Source organism: Chiloscyllium plagiosum, unplaced genomic scaffold, assembly GCF_037043375.1.
Source record: "Chiloscyllium plagiosum isolate Xiang-an unplaced genomic scaffold, Cpla_swu_hap1 HiC_scaffold_24, whole genome shotgun sequence".
Lineage (NCBI taxonomy): Eukaryota > Metazoa > Chordata > Chondrichthyes > Orectolobiformes > Hemiscylliidae > Chiloscyllium > Chiloscyllium plagiosum.
Window position 1 is genome coordinate 20,808,544 of NW_028270162.1, and position 17,419 is coordinate 20,825,962.

Consider the following 17,419-nt stretch of genomic DNA (forward strand, 5'->3'; position numbering starts at 1 on the left):
ATTTTGCATTATAAAACTTTTTAGGCAGGAGATAATGTTCACATTTTTCATTTTACAACATGTAAGTCAAATTAATGCAGCCCTGAACCAATTTATGCTGAAATTGCTATTAAAGTTCAATAATAAATATGATGACATTTTAACTCTTCAGTATTGAGGGGATACTGTCACTTGTGCCAATTCCTTGCTTTATCAGCTATGTAAGAGACCAGTACACATTTTTAAAAGCAAAATATAGAACTTTAACAAATATATTAACTGTCCATGCTGCAGTTCCAGTGGTCAGAATTGTGTATCTAAATAATGGATGCTTTGAATTCTTAGTTTGTGATATACAAGATTGATGGGCAAGGCAAAAGCAGCTGTTCCATTCAGTCTGCTCGAAACCTCATACTGGCACAATCATTTGAGTTAGATATTTCCTACTCTCTCACTGCAGAGTCACGTAGGCAGAATGAAGAACCCTTGGGGGTCAGTAAGTTGGAAAAAACTCTCTGAAAAACTCCTTTTCAAACTTCTCAGGCAATTAAAACTGATCTAGGTGGACCAAAGAAGGAACAGTTGCTATCTGTAAAGATACTTTGATATAATGTAATCCAAGTCTCGCTTCCCCATAATGATGCTCAGAGTCAGCATCAGCACAACTGTAGGCAAAATACCGCAGGGCCTTTCCACGCCTTAGAAAAATAACTCCTTAAAATCAGTCTATTCTAATCTTGATCTGTTCAAACTCATGCTCCTCTCCATTCTGTTAAACTGGAATAATCTCTCAATGCATAGGTTATCCCACCCTTTACTGATTCCATAGGTTTCTATCAGATTGCTTTGTAGTGTAATCATATCACACTCCGTAAACCTATCTTGTATGGCTGAAAATGATACGCTTTCATTTATATTGAATGGTTCTATTAATGTAACATTATAACTACTCTTAGCTTTAGCTGTAAATTCAGGCTCTCTGCTGTAAAAATACTGCCCCTATTCAGTTCAAAGTTTTATTGCATCTGAGTAATAAACAGCAATAGTTGCTTTCTGAACACGTTTATGGAATTTAACAAGTAGCATATAATGGCAAGGAAACATATTCTAGCTTCTGACAAGTACAAACAAATAAGCTTACTGATTTTGGTTCTGTGTTCTCATGTATTCTTAATATTAATGAATGAGAAAAGTTTTAACTTTTGTTCCATTGAATTTTTTGAATGCTGGTATTTATATTAGAATGCTTTGTGCATTGTTACCAGCAACACTTTAACAATTCCATAAAGTAAAATGAAAGGGAAGTTTTCTTTTACCTTGAAGTTACCCTTTTATTTAGAATAATTTAAAAATTATTTTGTCATGTTTTCAAATAATGGATGGGATTCATTTTTCTGTGTAATGTTAAGACCAGATTTCAGTACAGATGGCAATGTACAAATCACTGTTGGCATCAGTACCCTGGCTTATAGAGGGGAACTTTAGCAAAGCTTCCAATATGTAATTACTATTGAATGACTCATTTGGAAAAATGATGAGATTGAGATATTTAGCTTTATCAGACCTTTTTGTGATACTAGTCAGGATGAAATAGTCCAACAGTCAGCATGCAAGCTTGGACAGAATAACCAAGGTACGAGAGAGGCTGTAGTTTGAGTCACAGCTGTTAGGAGAAGGGATAATATGAAGATATATTTAAAGAAATTGGATCATGATTGCAGAATGTTAGAGAGTATTTCCTGCCTGTGTCACTCTAATTTCTTAGCTACTTATGTATTATTTATTCTCACCTCTTTGCACCAACTTGACCCTCCTTCCTCCTGAATTGGTTACTTATCAGTTTTCCATATCTGTCACTAATACAATCATGATGACAGATGCTAAAGTTGCCCTGTTGAGGTCACTTCAGTTGTAATTTGTCAGAGTCCCAATTCAAGTGAATATTAAGCACAGACCTTTTAATTCTGATCTGTTAGTCTTCTGTGCTAAGTGACTATGATCAACTAAGGAAAGAGATCACTACTGGAGTTAATATTGAACAATTGCTCTTTTTGATAAATATTAATTGATATAAACAAGGTGCACAATTTCAAAGTGTGCAGGCATCCAAAATTTGAGGCAAACAGTGAGGTGGATATTAGCAGACTTGAGGAGGACATAGGTTGGTGAAGTGAGCATTTATATGGCAGATGGAAATTCAATGCAGAGAAATGTCAAATGATGCATTTTCAAGGGTCTCCAGGAACAGACACCTTGGGATTCATACATATAAAGCTTTGATGGCGTCAAGAACTGACACAGCTATTCAGACAGAAACCTTCATAGATTATTGATCAGGTTTGAGGATTGAGTCAATTCAGGCACCACAGTTTACAAATGATATCAAGATCTTTGACAGAATACAGAGGAAATTTATCATAAGACTTGGAGAATTCAGTAATATTAAAAGATCAGAGAATTGGTCATTTAACAGTACAGAAGATTAATTGGAGGTTAAAACAGGTGAAGAAAATAGAGTAAATAAGGAGAAACTGTTTCAATTTCCAATTATGGGGGGAATGGATAACCAAAGGAGTCAGATTTAGGATAGTTGGAAAAAACAACAAAAAAGGATACAATTTCTTTATTATGCAACATGTTATGGTGACCTGGAATGGACAATTCTGAAAAGATGATGTAAGCAGTTTTAAAACCAACTTTGAAAGTTTTCAAATTTGAACAGAAAGAAATGAAGAATTATGAGGAAAGAGTATAGCACATTGAGCTGAATTGTCTCCTTTTGTACTGAGATTCTATGATATTCCAGAAAACATGAATGCTTATTCTTGACTTTTGTTTGTATGAGAGATATTTTGAGACACAAAAAATTGTTCAGTTTTTATCTTGAAAAGTAAAAAAAAATCAAATCAATGTAATATTTGTGATCTTTCTCCAGTCAGAAATAAGGGAAACAGCTTTCATTTTTCATCATTGTCTCCATTCTCATTGCACGTGTATCACAGCAGCAACATGACCATGAATTCATAGAATCCCTTAAGGGAAGCACTCAGCTTCCAATTCATTGACATGTGCCAAAGGCCAGCAACATCATAGTATTCATAATAATGCAATTAAAATCTGCTAGAATTTTGAGAAAAGTTTTCCCAACTAGAACTAGTTTCAAAACATTTCATTTTACAGGTTCTTTAAATAAAATTAGTTTTCCTTGAAAACATCCATGTCTCCAATACAGAGTTGTCCTTGAAAGGAGAATTCTGACAACAGTACTGTGGCATTAACTATGTTACATTGTATGTAGTTGAAAATTATTAGGACTCTTAATATTCAACTGAGGCACCCCACTTATGAGTGAATGCCAAATACGATTCCCATTGGGTTCTTGTGCTTTCAACTAAACAGGAAAGGACAAATACAACTCCTTTTCACCTTCAAAGTAAGCTATGAACATTTGCACCAAGCTATTTTCTTCCACTGCTCACAAATTATGTGGGGTATTGCATGTTCAGATTGGAAGTCGATCAGTAACTGACAGATTTGAGGAAGTGATAGTTTGTCAAACTGATTATGATGACACTGGAAGGATGTCACCACTTCAAGGTGAACAAAAATACTGATTAGCTTACTTAATTTGAGCCAATAAGAGACTGGCTTGTGTATTAATGATAGCTCATTGCTGAGAAATGACATTTTATTGAAGCTTTTCATCTTGCATTCATCATTTTGCAAGAGTACCAATTCAAGGGAAAACATAAGGGAAGAGTGCTGATTGGTAGGGGAAGTGAATTCCTATTGGTAGAGGCATTGTCATGGAGAATGCACCATTAAAGCTGAATGATAGTTAATTCCTAAGAGTTAAATTTTAAATCAGGCAAGTTGAATGATTTTACCAATAAATGACTGTCACCTATTTTGTTGAGTTGAAATAGGAGCAGTGTGTGCACACTTCTGTCTGTAAGCTTCAAGGAGTCGGGGGCAGAGGTCAGCATAGTGACCATCACACAAAGGAGAAGATGCTGGGAAAGCTGCAAGATCTGAGGATAGATAAATCATCCCGCTCAGATGGACTACACAGCAAAGTTCTTAAAGAGATAGCGAGGAGATTGTGAAGTCGTTGGTGGTGATCTTTCAGGATACACTGAAGTTGGGGAAGGTGCCAGAGGACTGGAAAGTAGCTAATGTAACACTCCTGTTTAAGAAGGGAGGAAAGGAGAAGACAGGAAACTATAGGCTGGTTAATCTGAACTCAATCATTGGTAAGATTTTGGAGTTTATTTTTGAGGATGAGATTGAGGACTGGTAAATACGGTGGAGTCAGCAGAGCTTCATCAAGGGGATGCCATGCCTGACAAATCTGTTAGAATTCATTGAGGAGGTAATGAGCAAGTTAGACAAAGGAGAGCCAGTAGATATCAGTTTAGACTTTCAGAATGCCCTTAGTAAAGTGCTTCAGAGGAGGCTGATAAATAAGAAAAGAGCCAGTGGTGTTTGGGACAAGGCATTGGCATGGATAGAGGATTGGCTGACTGGCTGGCAGAAGGCAGAGAGTAGGAATAAAGGGACTTTTTATGGTTGGCAGCCGATGACTGGTGGAGTTCCACACAGGCTAGCGTTGCGACCGCTACTATTCACATTATATATTGATGATCTGGATGAAGGAACTGAGGACATTGTTGCGATGTTTGCAGATGACACAAAACTAGGTAGTGAGACAGGTAGTATTGCGGTAGCAGGGAGCTTCAAAAGGACTTGGATTTGCTAGGCAAGTAGACAGAAGTAACAGATGGAATAAAAATGTAGCAAAGTGTGAGGTTATACATTTTGATAGGAAGAATAGAAACATAGAATATTTTCTAAATGGGGAAAGGCTTCAGTAATCTAAAACACAAAGGGACTTTAGAGTCCTAGTTTAGGATTCTCTTAATGTTAACATGCACATTCAGTTGGTGGTCAGGAAGGCAATGTTGACATTCTGCTCCTTTATTTATGGTCTTACATGGTCCTTCTCTATGGCAATGTCTCTACCAGTCTCTACTTCCAACTAATCAGCACTCTTCTCATGAACTGTAGATGTTGGTATTTCCCTTAAATTGATATTCTTGCAAATTATCCTGCTAAGTTCAAGATGAAAAGATTCAACAGAACATTAGTATTTCTGAAAGAAAAATTAGTAATTTGGTAGTATAGAACTTAACAATGAGTCAGTTGACAAATTAAAATAGCCAGACCTTTACTTCCCTTCTATTTAGATGACATTCTAACCATTTACCACTGGAGAAAAAAAAAGTCAATGTTCCAGAAACTTCAAAAACAACTGTGCTCCAGTTCAATAACTGTACAGATGATCAGATTCTGGAAATACAAGACCATAATACTGCCTCTGAATCAATGATACCTTGGCTTAAAATCTGTTAAAATTAACCTAACCTGATCAGATTCCCTGGTAAGTATCATACAAGACAGCCTGATGAAAAGTAGACACCTTCATTTTCAACATAATGTCAACAGTAATTTAAGACTTCAGCTCTTCAGCTTTTTCCAGCTAGTGGGTAAAAATTTGGAAAAGCTCTTTCCCAAACTAAACTTCCCAGACTATCACATTCTATAACCTCTCCTGTAAAAACATATACACAAGTTTCTATTAAATCTTCCCCTCTTCCTTCACAATAGATAAAATATTTCTGCTCAAAACTGACTGACCCATTTGGCATGAAAACGGTTTGTTAGTGTTTCCTGACAAAGTTCATGTGCTAGGCAGCATCACCAATGAACCTTCAGTTAACATTAGGATCCTTTCAGAGATGGATATTCTTCCCTGGTGACTTCAGAAACATGTACTAACGTAGGCATTAGCTCTCCATATTACAGCAAGGAATAACATGGTGCAAGAAAGATTTACTAGAAGTGATACCAGAGCTGAGTGGTTATAACCATGAAAAGAGAGGACAGTATGAAGCGATCTGATAAAAAGTCTTCAATGTTTTTAAAAGATTTGACAGAGTCAGGGCATTGAGTGTAGAGATTAGGCAGTTATGTTGCACTTGTATAAGTCGTTGGTGAGGCCACACTTCGGCTACTGTGTTCAGTTTTGGTCACCTTGCTACAGGAAGGATGTTATTAAACTGGAAAGAGTGCAGAGGAAGTTTACAAGGATGTTGCCTGGATTCAATGGTCTGACTTGTAGGAAGATGGGACTTTTCTCTTTAGGGTGTAGGAGGCTAAGGGTGGACCTTACAACGGTGTATAAGATCAGGAGAGGCATGGATAGGATGAATGCACTCAATCTTTTTCCCAGGTTTGTGGAATCGAGGACCAGAGAGCATCAGTTTAAGGTTAATGGGGAAAGAATAAAAGGGAACCTGAGGGGCAACTTTTTTTCCCCCCCCACAGAGGGTGGTACACATAAGGAATGAACTGCCAACGGAAGTGATTGAGGTGGGTACATTAACAACATTTAAAAGGCATTGGGACAAATACATGTGTAGGAAAGGTTCAGAAGAATATGGACAGGGAAATGGGGTTAGCGTGGACAGACATTTTGGTTGGCATGGACCAGTTTGGGCCAAAAGGCTTGTCTCTATGCTGTAGGACTCTGACTAAACATTGAGAAAATAATTCCAGTATTGGGTAAGTATAAACGTAGGAGTCACGGCGGCACGGTGGTTAGCACTGCTGCCTCACAGCGCCAGAGACCCGGGTTCAATTCCCGCCTCAGGCGACTGACTGTGTGGAGTTTGCACGTTCTCCCCGTGTCTGCGTGGGTTTCCTCCGGGTGCTCCGGTTTCCTCCCACAGTCCAAAGATGTGCAGGTCAGGTGAATTGGCCATGCTAAATTACCCGTAGTGTTAGGTAAGGGGTAAATGTAGGGGTATGGGTGGGTTGCACTTCGGCGGGGTGGTGTGGACTTGTTGGGCCGAAGGGCCTGTTTCCACACTAAGTAATCTAATCTAATAAACGTAGTCACTGATAAATCCAATACGGAATTCAAGAGAAACCTGGAAAGTTTATCTTTGGAGAGGTTAGATAGTGGAACTTGATATCATAATGATTGAGTCTGATAGCATAAATGTATCTAAGGGGGAAACTAGAAATGAATGAAAAATGAATATAGGAATATATTGATGTGTTAGAAAAAGGTTCACATGCGGCAGAAACACCAGCAAAGACCATTTGGGTTCAACAGCCTGTTCCTCCACTGTAAATACTAGTTAAATGCCAAGGAATCACTATATCACTGTTACATACCAATGCTGATTGGTAGACAAGTTAAAAATATTAAACCTGAAAGCAAGTGAGGGTGTCCAAGATTCACAAAACTGAATGTTTTATTTGTATTGCACTGTAAAAACATTGTAAAAAAAATCTAACAGTTTCAATAGAAAACTGTCATTGAAGTAAAAAGGTTAATTTGCTGTTCATCGATTACTGCGAAATATGCTGCAGTTAATGTTGAATAAAAAAAGCTGGCTGCATAACCAAATAGCTCTCTGCAGAGATTTCAGAATACCAAATATTCAAACAAAAAGAGTTTGAAAACAGTGCTCACACTTGAAGAATTAAAGTCATGAATATGACCCAGTACGGATAGGAATACTTTTTCCTTCAAACCCCTTTGTTGCAATTTTCTAAACAATCATACCAAGTAAAATATACCTGGATTGAAACAAAAATACAGGTTAAAAAGACAGTAATATAATTGGTTCATTTATAAATGAAATGCTATTCAGGTTGAAACGCTAAGCTAATCAAAACAGGAAATTATGCCACAAGACAGGGATTATTTGTTCGCCTAACTAATGGGCACTTCTAAATGACAGCACAATGATCCCAGCAATCATATTTTAAGATGGTGGACCAACAAAGGAACCAAAATTCTGTTTAAAACAATAAAAAGATTGGGGTACTGCCATATAGGAAACTCCTTTTCCACTTTCCTAGTCTTTCTTCTAAGTTGATTAGGTGAAGGCCCAGAAACATTGGTCTATTAATACTAACCTGTATTATTGTTAATTGCAGTTAGATCACTCAAAACAAAAACTGTTGCTTTATCATTTTAAGCTTGTGTTTAAGGTGATTTTCCAAGTCATGTTGTGCAAGGTTTAAGTGGATGGCTTTAACTTCTTATAACTGATTAAAATTTTTGACTTTAAATAAATCGTAGATTAGAACATATTTAAGATTAATTGTTACAAAGTTTGCAACTAGCCATTCAGATATAAGTACCAGTTTCTAATTTGACTAATTAAATAAGTGTGATGCATAAATAGTAGAGAAATACAACACACTGATAAAAGTCAGATAAAAGTCTATGCTGACATAGTACTCATTGCCTCGTTCAATTAGCGCATTCTAACCTATTGCTTACTAATTTATTCTATTTTATTCACTTGTTTGAATTCTACAAAAAAGGGAATAAATTCATGGTTTTGTGGTGTAAAATACATTTGTGAATATGCTTTCACAGGTTGAATTATGCATTACATAGCTTTATAAAAACATAAATCACAACAATCACCAATTAGAATACCAGAATAATGCTGCCAAGTTTTGGTATTTACTTGATGACTAGTTCTATATCAACTTAATGGTTTTCTTTTGATTTATCACATTGCATAAAGATTAAAGCATGTAATACTCAGATGTTGTTTAAAACAAATTTCCTCCAATGTTCAGAAATACAATATTCCAACACAGGGAAAATGCCTCCTTAAGTATCACATACTGCACAGATTTGAAAACATACCAGGAACAGAATTTAAGGCCAGAACATAGTTCCAAGATTCAAGTAAGTTTCTAAATTGTTTGAGCTTAATTGTAACAGCTTATTAGATGTAAATCATTTGGAATATATATTATGGCATTGAAATCACCTACCAGGTGATTCTGGATGTAATAGTTTGGAAGCAGTGGCCTGAAGTAGATGTTATTTAACAAAGACACTTCGTTAATTTACCAGAATCTACACTTGAATTAGTCAGGATGCACTTAGGTTGGTTGATGTTCATTCTTTCAAGAAATCTGTTTTATTATTCAACAGTTCCTTAGAGAATGTAATTTTGTCACTAGGCAGAAATTGCTCTGCTTGCACTGTACCCTCAAAAACCAGCTTGCTGCTGTAAAGACCATATGATCCATCACACTAGAAGAATGCTCAAATTATGTAGTATCTGCTGGAATTAGCGAAACAGATTTAATCAAGTACTTAAGCGTAGAAATGGTTAACTCCAAATGCACCTAGAAAGAGTGATGTCCATAACTTCGTTGATATTTGTCCATCTTGTTAGTTCTTTTGTCTTCATGGCCTTAGGTGTGTATTCATCCTAAACATCCAATCAACAGTCTCCAACAAGAATGGCATACTGTAGTGTCTGGCAATATTTCTAAATACTTGGATTTGTTCCGTAAATCCCTATATACATAAAAACAAAATGCATGAATTAGACCATTTATAAAATGTTACTGAACATATAAACAAAAGGGTTTGTAACACAGTTGAAAACTCAGCTTTTTTTGGAGGGAGGGTTGTCAAAAAAAAAAAAAAAAAAAAAAAAAAAAAAAAAAAAAATTTTTATAAATGACCTGGAAGAGGGGTTAGAAGGTTGGGTGAGCAAGTTTGCGGATGATACGAAAGTCGGAGGAGTTGTTGACAGTGAGGAAGCATGTGGCAGGTTACAGCAGGATATAGAGAAGCTGCAGAGCTGGGCAGAAAGGTGGCAGATGGAATTCAATGTAGCTAAGTGCGAGGTGATTCACTTTGGGAAGAATAACAAAAAGATGGGGTACTGGGCTAATGGTCGGATACTTGGTAGTGTGGATGAGCAGAGGGATCTTGGTGTCCATGTACACAGATCTCTGAAAGTTGCCACCCAGGTAAATAGTGCGGTGAGGAAGGCATATGGCGTACTGGCTTTTATTGGTAGAGGAATTGAGTTCCGGAGTCCTGAGGTCATGATGCAGTTGTATAAGACTCTGGTACGGCCGCATCTGGAATATTGTGTGCAGTTTTGGTCGCCATACTATAGGAAGGATGTGGAGGCATTGGAACGGGTGCAGAGGAGGTTTACCAGGATGTTGCCTGGTATGGAAGGAAAATCGTATGAGGAAAGACTGAGGCACTTGGGGCTGTTTTCACTAGAGAAAAGAAGGTTTAGGGGTGACTTGATTGAGGTGTACAAGATGATTAGGGGGTTAGATAGGGTCGACAGTATGAACCTTTTCCCGCGTATTGAGTCGGGTATTACAAGGGGGCATAGCTTTAAATTAAGGGGGGGTAGATATAGGACAGATGTTAGGGGTAGGTTCTTCACTCAGCGAGTCGTTAGTTCATGGAATGCCCTGCCAGTAACAGTGGTGGACTCTCCCTCTTTATGGGCATTTAAGAGGGCATTGGATAGGTATATGGAGGATAGTGGGTTAGTGTAGTTTAGGTGGGCTTGGATCGGCGCAACATCGAGGGCCCAAGGGCCTGTACTGCGCTGTATTCTTCTATGTTCTATGTTCTATAAGTGGTGATGGGCAAGCAGACTAATTTAAAGTAAGTTCGGTGATTCTTGATTTTGTTTTATGAATATTGACAAAAATAAGTAAAGCACACCTACAAGTTAGAAAAAAGTAAAAAAAACCAATTATTTCCAATCAAAATCAAATGAAGATTCTGACATGGACAACATTTATCCAAGCGATACCACAGAACAGTGGGATGCACGCACTATACCTTTATGGAAATGGTCAAATCAAAGTCCCGGGCGCAAGTACAATAAACAGGCATGTTGGCTTCTTTGATGCCTTTACATTTTGAACAAACCTAGAAAAACAAAAAGGTTTTTTTAGTGCATTAAGTAGGAAATATAGCAATTATAATTTTAGCATTCATTTAGTCAACACAGATTGAAATTGTATTCGTTAAATCTGGAAGAGACAGACTGGCAAAAGTTTTGTGACTCCGCTTCCAAAACACTGGTTACAGAACCAAAACTACAAATGAACAGAATGGTAAATGGATGGAGGAATACTGAAAGAGATCCTCAAAGAATAGCATTTGTACAGAAGAATTTCTTCAGCCCACCATGTCTGTATAAAAGATAAGGTTGGTCTTCTATGGTTTGTGATGCAGAGTGATGCCAACAGTGTGGGCTCAATTCTAATACTAGCTGAGGTTACTGCGAAGGGTAGCTTCTCAATCTCTCCCTTCATCTAAGGTATAGTGATCTTCAGGTTAAAACCACCAGTCAACTCTTTCTTATGAAAGTGTTATGGTCTGGTTCTTGTGGTTCAGTAGGACTGTGGCATCTTTACCTCTATTATTTCAATTTATATCTATGATCTGGCCTCAGAAACTCAAATAGATTAATTTGATACCAAAATGCTGGTAGAAACAGGCAGATCAGTGGAATATTGATAAATCTTAAATACTAACACAGGGTTTTTAAAAAAGGCATTGTATATTCAAAATATGATGTGGGAAAAAGTTAAAGGATGGAATTTTAAAAAGACTAGGTGTCTTCGTATACCTGGCATTCAAAAACATCCGATGCACAGCAGAAATGGATACGACCAGTAAAATGTCATATTGTATAGTGAAAATAATAGAATGAAACATCGGGGAATAGTTAAAATTGACTATACAGTGCCCTGGTTGAACTCCAGTCTCTACGGTGTCTACTAATGGTCACTTAAATAGAAGGGAGATGATCAAGTGTTCGGTGCAGTGTCAAGAAGCTGGTGTTCCTTGATATCAAAACGAGTTAACTCGTTTGTAACAGAAATTTTACTGGCCCAATTTAGTGCCTCTGTTCTTCCGATTTCAGCATCAGGGCACAAACTATTTCCTGTGACTTGAGCACATGGTTCTTGTTTCCTATTTAAAGTTAGAAACAAAATACAATTTATAAGTCCAAATCTTCTTAAAAATTCATTTTCTTTTCTGTGCTGAATGATATATGCACATCAAAAATGTAATCCTGAGCACTCTTTTATGCTAAAAAAATCACCATTGGATCCAAGTTTCTGGGACTAGGATTTCGTTCAGATTTGTGGTATATATAGTCATGAATACTGTCGACAATGAAAGCAAAAAAAAAAGTTTTTTTTAAAAACAATGTAGCATTGGCTCAAGCATGTGATACATATATAAAGGACATGTTAACGTACCAGATCCTGAAGGGTATAGGCCATCATTTTCTTCTTCAGTGCTTCTACCAATTCTATTTCTATAGAATCTGAGTCATAATCAGTCTGGCAATTAGTGCAGCACCACTTGGGTAGTACAGCGCCATCCTACCAAAGTAAAAGAATCACTGATTGCAAAGTTTAAGCATGAGCCCCTAAAATACAAGAGCGAGCAAGCTAAAACAAGTTACAGATATAAAAACAAATGATCACTATTCAAAAATAAAATTCCAATGCAGAACTGAAATTGCAATTTGAAGCAGAAAAATTAAAGTGATATATTGTGTTTAAAGCATTTAAAATTAGAATTTCTATCTTGTTTTGGTAATGTATTAAAATGGAGGAAAGAAACGATGCTAAAATGATAGCATTTTGAACTGTACACAAGTAAACTCAAAGAAAGGGATTTTTCTGAAACTTATTTATTTTAATGTCTTAGTAACTGCAGCATACTTAGAAACAAACTAAACTATCCCTTTTCAGCAATCGCAATTGTTACTTTGCCACAGAATAGATTTTCCTTTTCTAATGAAATTAATAATGGCATTATGGTGTCACCAGCAATGATTAGCATTTATTGTTTGCACAAGTTTCCCATAAAAGTTCTTCAACTGCTGTAATCCATAGTTGGAAGATACTTCCATAATGCTACAAGGTAGGGAGTTTCAGGATCTTGATTGACCTTGCGGTGAAGGTAAAACGACAGAGACCTAAATCAGAACTTTATCAGACTTATGGAGAGGAAACTTAAAGATAATGGTCTTCTCGTGCCTCTGCTGTCTTTGCTATTCTCGGTGGTAATAGTCATGCAGTACTGTTGTCGCAGTGCATCACTGCACTGTACGTACTGCAGCCATGTTGGGGCACGTTTAAAGCAGATAATTCGGTTTCCAATGAACTACTTTGTCTTTGATGGTTTCAAATTTGTTCAGTATTGTTTGCAGCTGAAACCACCCAGCCTGGTGAAGAGCACACAACTGCACTCCTAATTTGTGACTCAGTGGAGATTCTTTCGGGAGTCAGGAGAGCCACTTGCAAAATTTGCAGCCTTTGACTTGTTCTAGTAGCCATGGTATGTCTGTGGATTGTTTAACTGAATTCCTTGTCAATGGTGAGGACTTTAACAATGGTAATGTCATTGAACTCCCGAGAAAGGTGACTCTTCTAAGGGATGGTTATTACTTAGCATTTCTGTGGCTCAAACTTTTATTTGCCTAATGTCAGTCCAAGCCTGAAATATTTTGTAAGACTTATTGTATGCAGGCACAATTTGAATTAAACTACCTGAAAGACTATTGGAAACAAATTGAATATCAACCTTCAACAGACAATTGGATGCACACTTAGAATAAACAGGGCCTGAGAGATTCAGATTGAATAGCTGGATCAAAAAAAAGAGAATGAGTAACCTAACAGTGATAAATTGTGTTTTTTTTAAAAATCCAAAAATTAAACAATGAGCACATATTTAAAAATAACAGCCTTATTTCAAGTTCACAACTGGGTACGCCTTGACTGGAGTTGCAACTGTCAGATTGCTAAAAAAAAAAACTACCAGAAATGTCAAACCCTTTTTACTTACCTGCAAGATGGAAGGATCTTTGCAAAGGTCCAGGTCATGGCAGAAGTTGCAATTCTTGCAGATAACCTCAGCTAGTATGTAGGACTGGCAGGGGTCTTTAAATTGAGCTTCCTCAGAGAATTCCCCTACATCAATTAGACGTAAAAGATCACGTTTCAACTTATTAACCTGGTTGGTTATATTCGAATCCAGAGATAAGATCTATTTGTGAAGAAATAAAAAAAAGTGTATTGCAACTATGGTGCTTGCATGATGCATATATGACAAACAGCATTTACTATTTTTAAATAAGAGCAGTTACATTCATATGAACATGGTGCTTTACAAAAAAGGGCAAGAATGCAAGAAAGTGGAATATTTTCTATTTAATTTGCCCAGTGACATCATGCATACTCCAGTCATGAATAGCAGGGGTAGATTTAGAGTAAAGCTCCTACAATGCAAATCAAGCCTAAATATTGTAATAAAACGATTATAAAATTTGCACTTCAATCTTACTTATTGAGTTATAAGCGAAAGCTGTAGCTCACTGCTCACATTCTCACTGCCAATTAAATAAAAACTACTCATTCAACTATTTCTCCAGAGGCTGAGCATCTAACGGAGGTCAGCATCTCACAGCAGCACAGAGGGAGTGCAGTCCTATAAAATACATCTTTCAGATGAAACGTAAAACAGAGGCTCAGTCTATGTTTTCAGTTGAATGTACAAGATTCCATGAATTGAAGATAATTAGGGAAGTTCTCCAAGAATCAATTCTCAACTAACATCGATAAAAGCAGATTATCTGGTCATTTATTCACATTACTGATTGTAGGACTTTCCATACAAATTGGCCACTGTTTTTCCTTGCATTACATATGGACTATACTTGAAATGTCTTTCACACCACAAATCAGCCCTGTCACCCCAGTAACTGTACCTACAAGCACAAGTCAGAAGTGTGATACTCTCCATTCTTCTTGATGGGTATTCCATTGCCAACACAAAAATAGATACCATGCAGGACAAAGCAGCCTGCTTCATTAGCATACAATGTTTCCTTCAACATTCACTTCCTTCACCATTCTTGCAAAGTGGCAGCAGTGTACACAATCCACAAGATGCACTCTGTATCTCATTAGGCTTGTCTGCCACCCGTCTGCTTGTCTGTCTAAATATACAACTTCGAAAAGGGAAGGGTAGTGGATGGATGGTAATGTCACCTGCAAGTCATTCTCTAAGCCAAATACCAGATTATCTTGGAGCTGCCCCATCAGTGTTACAAGGTCAATATCTTAGAAATTCCTCTAGAATAGTGCCGAGTTTGTCTACCTCACAAGGACTGTGCAGTTCAAGGGGGGATCTCACCACTACCTTCTTCAGGGCAATTAGAGGTGGTCATTAAATGTTGCCCTAGTCAGTGATGTCACATCCAATAATAATCATAGAATAAAGTAAGCCAAGTCATAGCAGTTAACAAAGTGCATGTTCCAAAAGGCATTTGGATTCTCAAGAATAGGTTAATATGATGTTTTATTTCAATGACATTCTAAAATTAAAACTAAAGCTGCCCTATTAGAAACATAAATTTGTATCGGTTTGATCTGTGACACCTCTTAGGAGTGGAAATTGACTAACCAAGCAAGTTGGTTTTCAGTGGAATGATTCAAATAATACAAGTCTTTTCAGTGGTAACACTGTGACAATCATCCAGCCAGTCCAAACAAATAACTCCTTTGCAGCTGACTGAATTTGAATTTGAATCTTGATCTCAGAGGTGAAAACGCAGTTTCAAAAAGCGTTACACTCACCTGTCCCAATTCTCTCCATTCCAAAACCTTAAACAATCATGTTGCTCTATTTAAGTTTTAGCTCAACTTTCCTCACCTTACAGACTGATTTGATGAATTCCAGTGCAGGGTTGTTGAATGGAAGATAGGAGCCTGGCAGAACTGGGAACATTTCGGAGGGCTCAGTGGAGTGTCTATTGCTGCTCACTTTCTTCAGAATTTTTTGAGTGATGGTGAAAAAGTTGTGTGTGAGCTCATTAGACACATACTCCTGAGAGAAGGTAATCATTCCTGCAAAATGAGGTTTTAAAAAAAAAAGTACATTCAGTTAAGTGTGGTCAATATCACAGTAACAAGTCTTATTGCTCAACTGGTCTATGCTGGTATTTCCATTCTCCACAGAGCTTCCCCTCCAATAAAGTTTCATCCCACCATATTCACTTAATCTTCTATTCCTTTTTCAGTCATTCATGGATTTAGCTGCTCTCTAAATGCATCTACACAATTTGCTTCAATTACTTGTGGCAGCAGGTTCAACATGCTCATCACTCTTGGATAGTTTTTCTCCCCCACAATCTGAAATCCCTATGGATAATCAGTGACCATATTACGTGCACCCTGCATTTCGTCTATTATAATTAGATTATGTCTGACCTACAGTTCAATCTCTTTCGAACCTCAGGCTCCATGACCTCCAAAGTGTTTTATGGCCAAGGAAAGAATTTTCAAAACACTGTTTTAAGATTGTGTACTTTTTGACTGTCACATTTCCACGGTAAAATCCCCTTAAAAATAAACAAGTGACATTGACGAGATAATGTTCTATTTGTGGAATGTTGGTTGAGGAATAAACTATAGATAAAGCAATAATGGAAAACTTCCTTGTTCTTGAAGTAATGTCACAAGTTGTTTAATGTATAAACAGAGGGTAGATGGAGCTTCAATTTCAATTCATCTCATCTGAAGGAGGTCACCTCCAAAAATAGAGCATACCATTAACATTGCAATGACATGTTAGCCTGGATTTGGACTCTCGTCTCTGGAATAGAACTTGAAGCCACACGTCCTGTCTCAGGATCAAAATGCGATCATTTAGTCAGATTTGGCATCAACAATTGAGGTTTGGTGAGATGGAAACCACAAAAGTATGAAAAGCGCTCCAGCAAGTGGCTGAGTCTTCGTTTTCACAGAAAAACATTCAAAAATAGGCAAGACTACAGCATATTGATGATGTGCCTTTTGCTCTTCAAATTACATAATTCAATTTTTCAGATAATTTAAAAACTCACAGACATGTAGAAAAAAAGCAATATCTATCTTGCAACATTATGTATTTCACGCTACATTTTCTTTTATCATTAATTGCATCTTTAAATTATTTTAAAAACAGAAGAAATATATTAAAATCCAGTGCTTTCCTCTAAGCACTACTTTCTACAGTTCAGTTTCTCACCTGCAGAAGCTCCTGTTTCGCCTGTGGGCTCTTGTGAGATTTGGCTTGTGCCTCGGCGTTTTATAGGAGTACACCCTGGAGCACTGCGTCTTAGTTCTTCCTTCATGCTGTGGTACACAGCTACAATATAAGCTGAAAAATTTCAGTGCAAAGAGTGCATATAACTGCATTATAAAAATTAAGTAACAGTTAATAGCTTGCATTGTTTTATAGGTGATAGTATTTATTATAGTTGAAGAATCAGAAAAAGTCAGTCAGTTACAAATATTAATTTTGGTCAGAATTAGTTTTCGCTATCTCTGTTTGACGGATTTGTAATTTGCTGTATTGTCACAGATAAATATTTCTTCCTTCTCTTCAGATTCATGACATATGTCCCACACACTGGTGGCTGCAAGATTTTCATTTTCACTGATTAAACAATTTGGTCAGATGTTCACCCACTTTTAATAGAATTAACTGTCTCAT

At 37.0% G+C, this 17,419-nt stretch overlaps 1 protein-coding gene across 2 annotated transcripts in view; it reads right to left on the bottom strand.

Moving 5' to 3' along the window:
* The window catches only part of pole (polymerase (DNA directed), epsilon), a 160,005-nt gene that overhangs the window by 2,406 nt on the left and 140,180 nt on the right, over positions 1–17,419 (bottom strand). Inside the window, exons 44-49 of one of the 2 annotated variants that reach the window (XR_006315365.2) lie at positions 16,952–17,083; positions 15,596–15,789; positions 13,727–13,927; positions 12,127–12,252; positions 10,691–10,780; positions 9,211–9,385 (exon numbers count right to left, since the gene is read on the bottom strand). Coding sequence is in view for 1 of the 2 variants with exons in the window: in XM_043715574.2 (XP_043571509.2) it covers positions 9,272–9,385; positions 10,691–10,780; positions 12,127–12,252; positions 13,727–13,927; positions 15,596–15,789; positions 16,952–17,083 (857 nt within the window). In the remaining variant the exon portion in view is untranslated. Of the gene's footprint in view, positions 1–53; positions 9,386–10,690; positions 10,781–12,126; positions 12,253–13,726; positions 13,928–15,595; positions 15,790–16,951; positions 17,084–17,419 lie in introns of those variants that run through there. The other variant, XM_043715574.2, reaches the window with a different exon arrangement.